The sequence below is a fragment of the Rutilus rutilus genome (assembly GCF_951802725.1).
Source record: "Rutilus rutilus genome assembly, chromosome: 2".
In the NCBI taxonomy this organism is placed as follows: domain Eukaryota; kingdom Metazoa; phylum Chordata; class Actinopteri; order Cypriniformes; family Leuciscidae; genus Rutilus; species Rutilus rutilus.
Window position 1 is genome coordinate 32,563,652 of NC_140210.1, and position 10,375 is coordinate 32,574,026.

General features: G+C 37.7%; 1 protein-coding gene across 2 annotated transcripts in view; it reads right to left on the minus strand.

The window, feature by feature from the left end:
* Positions 1-2,216, minus strand: part of glra3 (glycine receptor, alpha 3) — a 53,271-nt gene extending 51,055 nt beyond the window's left edge. Inside the window, exon 1 of one of the 2 annotated variants that reach the window (XM_084392580.1) lies at positions 1,749-2,216. In XM_084392580.1, coding sequence (XP_084248706.1) covers positions 1,749-1,819 — 71 coding nt within the window. In that variant the 5' untranslated portion in view covers positions 1,820-2,216. The remainder of the gene's footprint in view (positions 1-1,748) is intronic. The other variant, XM_084392581.1, reaches the window with a different exon arrangement.
* Positions 2,217-10,375: the final 8,159 nt, after the last annotated feature.

The following is a 10,375-nucleotide window of genomic DNA, read 5'->3' on the forward strand; positions in this document are numbered from 1 at the left end:
GGTTTTGTGATCCAGGGTCACATAGTCAATAACAGTTTCATTTGTTCTATGCTTTAGTTTTAACCCATAAAGATCAGATTAAAATTCAGGACAGTGAAAGTAATAATGTAAAATGATGGTAGACCAATGTAAAGGATAGAATAACTTATGGACTGGAGTTTTCTTAATCAGGCTAATTTTGAAACTTTTCAACTACTGTTTCACAGGAAACTGTCACTGCCACACATGGTGTTGACGGATAATGTATCAAAATATCACCCATTAAATTATCTGAATTTTGAAGAAGATCTTTGAAGGATTTATGGTACAACAAAGTCTGTATATAATGCTTTGCATATAATAGTGGATTTTCTTTTCTTTTCTTTTTTTTAAAGTGTTTTTATTCAAACAGATCAAAGAAAATAATCATCAAATAAAATGACAAATGTGCTGCTATGCTAGGATACACATCACTATTAACACATTAATAAGACTGAACAAGATTCCATCAACTGTGAAAATCAGAAAGAGTCAAAGAGAAGTCTACAGAGCCTGAAAATTCAATATTTGCACAAAGATCTTGATTAAGATATAAGCACACTGAGACCACTACTTCCGAGCACCTTGCTGGCAATGAGCCTGTTGTGGAGTGATTCTGAGCCATTGTTGACTGATATCAAAAAGAAATGATTGTTTTCCACCTCATTTCGAGCTATTCACTATCCATTGTCTTTGCCCTCTCTGAAGATAAATCTTATTGGTGAGTAGCTCTTGCAAAAAGTTCTTCTCAACGTTATAACACATTCTAAAGTATGACTTGGTAGCAAGGATGAATATTTCCTGTACATTGTAATTAATTATGAGTGGTGGAATGAGGCGCATCCAGCTTTTCTATGAAAACAACTTCCTCTTAGAAGGCTATAAGTAAAAACTCTCCCTCAGGGTGCACAGAATGGCAGCCAATACAAAGGCGGAACAGATACTGCAAGTGCCAACGTATCAATAATGCAAGACTTTACGCTTGCGTGAGCCCAAGGATCGTAGACAAATGAAACATTAAAAATGCATAGCATCATCAGCCAAAAGAATTGTGAGGATTCGGTACAGTTCAAAGGGACCCAGAACGCCAATTTCATATTTTGAAGCTACTTGCAAGACTAGACAGAAAGGGTTATGGAAAAAAGTGTACGGCAGAGTAAAAATAATCACCTAAACTAATAGATATATGATGGCCTTAAATGAATATAATTTGGGACTCATAAGAAGTTCCACTGGGGTGTAGTATCAGGAGTACAAAAATAAATTACCATAAAATTAAACTGTTTTGAAAAATTCATTATTTCTATATAAAGGAAGATACTACAAATACCTATTTCCTTTTGCATCATTTTATATTTTGTTTTATATTTCCTTTAATATTTTCAAATTTCTAATATTATTGCACAAAACCGTCATTAACATGTTTCCTAATAGCAACATTTAGAATTATAGAAATAATTAAAGGTATTTTACTTCAGAAGAACAATACTTTTCATTAGGATCGCAGAGCTCTAAGTTACTCTGTGAAAATTACAAGATATCACCTGTTACACTGAGAACAAGCTGCTTAAAAACTTTATCTGTGCCTACAATAGCCATCATGAATGCGGTGCATGGTGACGAGATATATTCTCGTACATTAAACTGTACAATAAATAAATAAATAAATAAATAAATAAATAAATACTATCTTTACTCTCTCCTCCACCAGGGAAAATATTTGCTCTTACCTCAACATAATTCCTATTTCCCACGCAATGAATCCCCAAACAGCCACAGAACGCAGCCTTTTCCGAGTCATCTCAAGACTTGATCGGCATAGACATACAGTCCTCTGTGAATGCCTGTGCTCTCTTCAGCACTTCTGGCTTCTTGACTTCAGGACGCTGGACAGCGCTCCAGCGGTTCTTCCTTCACTCCTATGCACTGTAGGCTCGTTGCGCACGGCAATCGCAAAGGAATCCCTCATAATCTTATAAAGCTAAACAGCATATATGAAACACTTCCCTCGTATCGGCACTGGAAGAGATGGAGTGCTGTTTAAAAGCGTGCGGTAGCTGAAGTGATTCTTGACATATTCAGACATCTCTGAGCAGAGACCGCCCCACACGCGCTTGACTGACAGTGCGCTTCTCCACTCTCACCGCACACATGCATGAGCAACGCTTACTTACAATTAGAGAGAACTGAATTTGAATACTTCCCCTTACTCGTGCCAGCCCTTTGACTATGAGAGCTGCTCACGTGATTAATAGCCCAGCATCGAGATACCAGATTATAGCATTATTGTCGGTAGTACTATAATATTTATATTTGTAATAGAGTTATATATGTTTATATTAATACAATTGTAAAATATATTTGATTTAAAACTTGTATATGCACGCGCATGTATATACTCAACGAATTCATTCATTCATTCATTCATTCATCCCTTTTCTTTGAGGATTCCTCTTTGGCCAATCTCCATCCATGTGATTCCAACTTGCTTTATTAGCAAAGATGTACATTTTATGGACATAGTGTTTATTAAAAAGACTGGAAGTTATGTGTCCAGGTCAGGACATGTCAGTTGGGGATGACTGACTACTATTCAACCCTGTAACAGTGAGCAGATGATAAATATATATTTCTAGAAATATCAGCATTAGTTATCTTTCTAATAAACACCTGTGTCATGACCTTAAAGAATTACTTAACTTCAAAATGAAGATTCTGTGATCATTTACTCACCTTCACTGTGTTTCAAACCTCTATGATTTCTTTCCACAAAAGAAGATATTTTGAAGAATGTCGGTAAGCAGGCAGTTGATGTACCCCATTGACTTCCATAGTAGGAAAAAAAATACTATAGTAGTCACTTGGTTACTGACATTCTTCAAAATATCTTCTTTTGAGTTCAGCAGAAGAAAGAAATTCATACAGGTTTGAAACAACTTGAGGGTAAATAACAGAATTTTCATTTTGAAAAGAACTAATCCTTTAAGCACACGGCAATGGCTAAATTAAGTATATACCAGCATCGGCCCTGTTGTTGTTTTAAAGGCTGTTGCAACATTTACTAATTTAAAAAGAAAACCGTAAAAAAAAGCATTTTTTTAATGCTTCACAATAACACTTAAAAAAATATTATATATATATAAAAAAAAAAGCCTTATAATGATATCGTAGCTCCAACTAAAGATCTGTTTTTAATAAATGATAACATATTTTAGGTTTAATTATGGCTAATATTCAGTATATCATGACATGGTGTTATATTTAATCTTTGTGGGTAATAATACACTCATTGCAAGCTGACTGCATCAGTAAGCAATGTCAAAACTAAGTGCAATGTAACTCGTGAGTCATACATGATGGCAAATGCTAGAACGCATGCTGATTCCCTATCCAATTTGGCAGAGGGGTCCTAAGTTGTATTTAGGTATAGGCCTAACGCACTGAGCTTGTACTGCCTGTTTTTGATTTACCCATGAAATCATCGTTGTGTTACAGTGAGTGACAGTGTCTGGCATGGGCTGCCGTAGGCAGGGTGTATGGCACAGCTGAGACTGGGTGCATCTGCGCAGCATGTGCATGTGCATGTGTGCGCCCACTCCTGTTTATTGTGCCACGTTGACCCTGTTCCCAGCTTTATGCCATTGCTCTGGAATTGGGCGATAAGCTCAAAAGCTCTCTGCTGCCAAAGTTTGTCATCAGGGAGCTTTGGTCTGCTTTTTCACTTTTCATTCATTCTCTTATTTAAAAGTTACTTTTTTTGTGCTTTAAAAGACAACAAAGACTTGAATATTATGTCCATTCTTATATATAAGTGTCCCCTGATGTTATCCGCTAACTCATTGGAAAAGCCTTATAATAAAAAGCGTTAGGCCTACCCTTATTATTTATGTGTCTAAACCAGTGGTTTCCATCCTGAAATGGGACCTATTATGCAAAATTCACTTTTATAAGATGTTTGAACACTGATGTGTGTATGCAGCGTGTGAGAACAACCATCCTATATTGATAAAAATCCACTCACTCATTTCCGGTCTATCAAACTGGAGTTGATGTTTGCGCCAAAGAGGCATTACAAGAGTTGTGTTTTGGGATGTACCAACATTAGACTTCTGCCATCTGAGTCACTAAGGACATCGTAATAAATGTATTTTTCGAAGGAAATGTCCCGATAAATCTCTTATAGCTACGTTTGCGGCAACCTTGGCCTCCAAGCAGGCCCCAGTTTAGAACCATTTCTTTAAACTTTTTCCCACAGTAGAACACATTAAAATGCATTAAGAATAGTATAGCTTTCCCCCCTTCATATTCAACTGCATACTAGAGCATTTTTTAGCTATAGGTTTTGAACACATATTATTGGCAGGTGAGCTAATTGCTTATTTGCAGCTGAAGTGTGAGCAGGCAGGCGCTGTGTGTGGGTGGATGAAGGGCAGATGGATGGGAAGAGCACTGATAATGGCCTAATGTGTACTGTGTCAATTACAAAGGTCAATGTGTGCCCTCAGATAATTTCCCCTGCCTTTGTTGAATGAACACTTCTGTCATGTAAAATAATTGTTTGAGGTAGAGCTCTTTTGTAGACTAATCACTGTCAGCCTGAAAGTAGCCTGTAATGTTTGAACACCCAATACACTCAAAAAAAGTTATTTGGTTCACGAAATGTGACCCTGGACCACAAAACCAGTCACATGGGTCAATATTTTGAAATTGAGATTTATACATCATCTGAAAGTTGAATAAAAAAGCTTTCCACTGATGTATGATTTGTTATGATATTACAATGTTTGGCTGAGATACAACTATTTGAAAATCTGGAATCTGAGGGTGCAAAACAATCAAAACACTGAGAAAATCGCCTTTAAAGTTGTCCATTTATGTTCGCGATTGTGCTGCATTCACTCACAAAAATAAATGTTTTAGATATTTAGGTAGGAAATAAACAAAATATCTTCATGGAACATGATCTTGCTGCAAATATACCCGTGCGACTTGTGACTGGTTTTGTGATCCAGTGTCACACTTCTTCTTTGTACAAAGGTATGCTCTGCTGCAGTTAGAGTTTATGTTAAGGAATGCTGTGCCCTACTAAAGGAAATGTCACACTTGTTTATCTTATTACAAAGTAATAGTATTTTCTGTCTGTCAGGATGTGCTACCCTTGTTGTATTTCAAAGAAGTGCATTTTCTTAGACAAGCATGACAACTTTAACTCAGCTCATCTTGACAACTTCATGTTGAGTGGATTTAGGTCAGATTTCAGAACAAAGAAGGCAATGATCTAAAGCTGTGACTGCAGCAATGCCTTTAATCAATGCATAGGCAAGCAGTGCCAATCTGTTCTTATTTTATATCAGAAAGTAACCAACAATGATTTTAATTATGATGGAATTTCATGGTATGCTGCATTCGCAGAGTAGTTTCATCGCCAGCTTTGCCTCTACCCTCCTCTTCTCTGAAACCTTCTGTTTCATGCATAATAAAGTCTGCCTAATCAATACTATAATGATCAATCCTCATTATGCTTCACTTAACTAGTTTGTCTCAGAAAACATCAAGCAAATGCATGTATAAAAATATATTCACAATCAACAGACTCACTGAGCAATGAGGTATATTTCAATACCCGCTCTGCTCTGTAGGTGCTCATCACATTATAATGCAAATGCATTTACTCGGCAGCCAAAGATACACATGGCATTTACTGAATCAGTTATATATGGAGAGATTATTGCACTCTATTGGCTGGGAAAAAGACGAATTGCTCAATTACTGGTGTGTGGCGAATCGTTATAAATTTCGACCCGGCACGCTGCATATTAAAGGGCCTTATTTGGAAGACATAGAGACTCGGGTGGGCAGTTTAGTCTCAAAGGAAGGCCGTTGCCATAGAAAAGCACTAACAACTTCTCATTATAAGAGTATCTATGAGTAAAAAAAAAAGATGTTAGATCACATCACATTAGGATTGAACTTAGTTGTGAAATATTTTTTTTATAGTGAGATCTAGTGCTTACTTTAATTATCTAGTATGATTGGAAGCTCAAACCTGCAAGGAGCAATTCATGAGCTATCACTCTTCTGTCCTTGTTTAAGAAGACGTAAAGATGCGTCTTAAGGAGACTGTCCCCCTTAATAAGTGTACTATAAGTTTAGTTCAATGCCTAAGCCAAATGATTCCTTGCTAGTGCACCTATTTCATAAATAAAATTGTTAATCTGCATCATTCTAACCAGAATATTTAAATCACGAATGTGGGACACCTCTTCCTTCTATATCCATATAGCATGCACTTTGCTCACGTGAGAACAGACCATGACCACGGCACACCACACTCCACACAGTTGATGCCATATTAAAACCCTTTGAGTCAATGCTAAATTAAGTACACTCTCAGAGCTAATGATTTGGTTATTTTCAGCCAATGGGCTGCACATCACTTTCCAAATGGGTCACACCAGCAATGAAATGTTCCAATCTGTCTGGCGGATCCATCAAAAGGGACTTTAGCCATGACTGCAGTAATAGTTCTGAGCAGATAATTAGAAATGCACTCTGCTATGACACGTTTAGACGTTAACAAAGCCTTAGTAATCAGGATTGAAGAGAGTTGTGTTCTGACTCAATCTCAAAGCATTACTGCCTTCTTTTGCTGTTAAATGATTACAAGTTCATGATGAAAGCTGTTAATCTTACATTTGTTTGGTCAAGAGGAATATTGGTGAGAAGCACACTGAACTACACACTACAAGCTTCAAAGCTTTGCTTTGAAATGTGACCTTATTAAATGCCATAAACTGATGCTAAAACTGGGAGGAATTCCGAAACGTGTGCTTTTACTACCAATATTTTTTCTCTTTCTTGAGAATTATTAAACTTTTGTTGTGCTTTCCTGTGTGGATTATGGGGCCTAACGGCACATAGAACATTTCCTTCCAGTTGAGAAAGTCTTTACGCTTCACTCAGCTGCCCGAGCTCCATTGAGGTTTACGATGGTCACAGAATTCTTGAATAACATATGTCCAGACAAGGCACTGACTCACTAAAACTATGAGATAGTTCTAGTATTGGAGATGTTGCACCAAAATGATGGCAAATGAATGATGCAATACCAAGAGAGCAGTATTAAATGACATGTTTCATTCAGCTGTCTCCCACTGGATGCTAATCCCTTTATTCTCTATTCATGTAAATATTTCCCTGGATGCCATGGCTTTTCTAACACCCTGACACGGCCACAGTTTTAATGAGTTACAGATAACAGTTGTATGTTGCATGATCACCAGAATGCATACTGTATGTGGAACATGCAAGCACTTCTAATCATGCACAAACACGGAATAAGATACATGTCAATCAAGCAACATCTGTTTCTCAAAGGGGAGGAATAAAATGGTGCAAAGTCTAACAAACCATATGTTCATTGGGATTTACACAGTATGTACAAAATCCAAGTGCATGTTTTTTTTTTTAAGGCAATGAGGGCTGTATCTTATAATTCTATGATAAGAAAAAAATATATATACTGTTTTAAATCCCTGCTGTTTGTTTTCAGTTAGAATAGAGCTGGATTCCTTGGAGTGCAGAGTTAGCAAAACACTTGATTACACACATTATGATGTCACAGAGATTATTTCTGTATAATTCGGTGATGCGTGCATGTGAGTATAGTTAGATACGGCATGGGACTGTGAGTACTATTATGTAATGTTATAAAAAAAAAAAGGATAGCTGGAATGCCATAGAGCAGTCAGCAACACAAATATAATTGTTCTTTTCTTACACTCCATCATGCTGCAGAGATAAATTCATTCATTACCAGCACCTCATGCATGTTATGGCCTGATATCAATTAACCACATTCACAATTCACACCAATGAAGATCCCTGATGGATATATAGAAGCATGAAAGTGCTGACCTGTCAAACCCTATACAGAGCATCCCATAATGATCAAAGTGTATCCACGTATCAATATCAAAGCTTTGAGTAAGAACTATATTCGAAGGCCAACCTTCTGTCACACACTCATGCAGTTCAACAATGGGATATGGAAATGATATTAGAATAGAGGCAATTCTTCGGTGAGTGGCTTTCAATTTAATCATGCATTTGTCCAGCAGCAATAATCTCACCTCCCTACTATGGCTAACATGATATGATCTGATTTTTTTCAATTGAAAGGATGTGCTGTATTGCTCATGTAGGCTCTTCTCATGCAAACTGGCATGCACTGCTGCACACATGTAATGTCCAGATTAGAAGACAATCCACAAAACACACACACACACACACACACACACACACAAACACACACACACACACACACACACACACACACACACACACACACACACACACACACACACACACACACACACACACACACACACACACACACACACACACACACTCCTATTGCCCTGGCAAAAATAAAACTTCTATTTCACTATGATAAAATAATGATAGGATTGAAGACCTGAAATGGTCAGCACACATTCCTGAAGTTAAGACAAACAAAACTTGAGCAAAATTGGGAAGTTATTGGGAAGTCTAATCTTCTTTGACAGCTTTTTCTAAATAGTTTTCCTAAACAGTGGGTGGTTTCTGCATGCGCTTCCATGTACACATAAAATGTTTTATTTGGAACATAGAAGGAATTCTTTTTTTATATATAAATCATACAAATTCATAAGAAATCTCCACCTTGTAAAATAGCATTCCTGTGAGATCGGGATAGATTTTTCTGGTAAAAACATCATACTTGCTATTCACACAAAACAAGTAACAGCTTTCCATCATTTTACAGTTAAGATTCCATTCACAGAACAGCTCCAAAATGCCGGTGAACTCTTTGATGCCACTAATCAGAAAATGAATTAGCATACATTGACAACATCTCAATGTTCTCAATGTCTACAGAAACTCAAAGTGCGTGAGGTAGCACTTGGAAGAAGCCTATCATTCTCATTTAAAGTATCATTTAAAGGCTTCTGTATCCATTATTCATGTTGTTCCAAAAGCGCCTCCCATGAATAAGAAATGGCTTAGTCTAACACGATAAAGTACACATCTTCCCAGCTTACTAATGTTTTGCTTTTAAAGACTGCACAAATTATTTTGAATTAGGAAAGGTGTCAAAAATAATGAAGAAATTAAATAAACATGGATCACCCCTGGTTATTCCATCCAAAAACAGAATGAAAGTTGAGTTCAAAATGTATTTTTTTGCCAAATGAGATGATACAAAAAGAGCTAGAAATTAAAAAGTCAAAAAGGGGAATAAATGATCAGATGCCCCTCCAGATTTATAGGAGAAAAATAAATAAACTACTTAAACAGATACTAGATGAAAATACTGTCAGAATGCCCCACTTTATTAGTATTTGTTCAGCCTTTTAGTTATTCTTCTTTGGGAACAAGGAAACTTATAACTTTGGAAAGCTGGGTTGTTGAGAGAAAGAAATACATTTGTCTGAAAAGCTAATGTGAGAGTAAAAAAAAAAAAAAAAAACAGTTAAATAGATGCTACAGGTCTGCCAGGTACCTGCACTACATTTCCCATCACTCTCCTCAGTTCCCACCAAGCGTGCCACACAACTGCTGAAAAGTGAAGCCAAAGGTTCTTGATTGCCCCCGGTGGCTGGTCCCAGTAGGTCATAAAGCCCGCCTCCCCTCCTTTTTTTTATTATTAAGTTTGGTCTTAGTTAGTTATTTGATGCTATAAAAACGGGAATGTGACGTCATGATTGACAGCTGTGATTGACAGCTTCTCTAAACGAAGTAGTCACTGAGGCACCAACAGAATTTTTGGGGGGATTTTTGGGAGGAGATTGGAGCTTCAACTTTAATTTCTATATGTCCATACCTGTTTATTTCCAGCCCGATCTCATCCCAAGGCGTCATATACTGACGCTTTTGACATTTCGTCTATATCCAACACACATGGCACCCTTTAGCGTCAATATGAGACGCAGATAGATATGGGCCAGAAGGCGCCTCCTAGTGGTCTAACCCTAACCCAAACGAGAAGGCGTTCCGCCAGAGCATTGAGTTTTCTGGATCTGACACCGCCCTGGCGGTTCACGTAAGCTACCACTGACATATTGTCCGTGCGGACCAGCACATGGTAGCCCCGTAGGTGTGGGAGGAAGTGCCTCAGCGCGTTCTCGACCGCCATCATCTCCAAACAGTTTATGTGAAGGCATTTCTCCTGGTCTGACCACTGGCCAAAGACCGGTCTGCCATCGAACAGGGCACCCCAACCTAGGTTGGAGGCATCTGTCGAGATAACCTTTCGGTACGAGATGGCTCCCATCGTCAACCCCGACTGGTACCACTCGGCCGCTGTCCAGGGCTC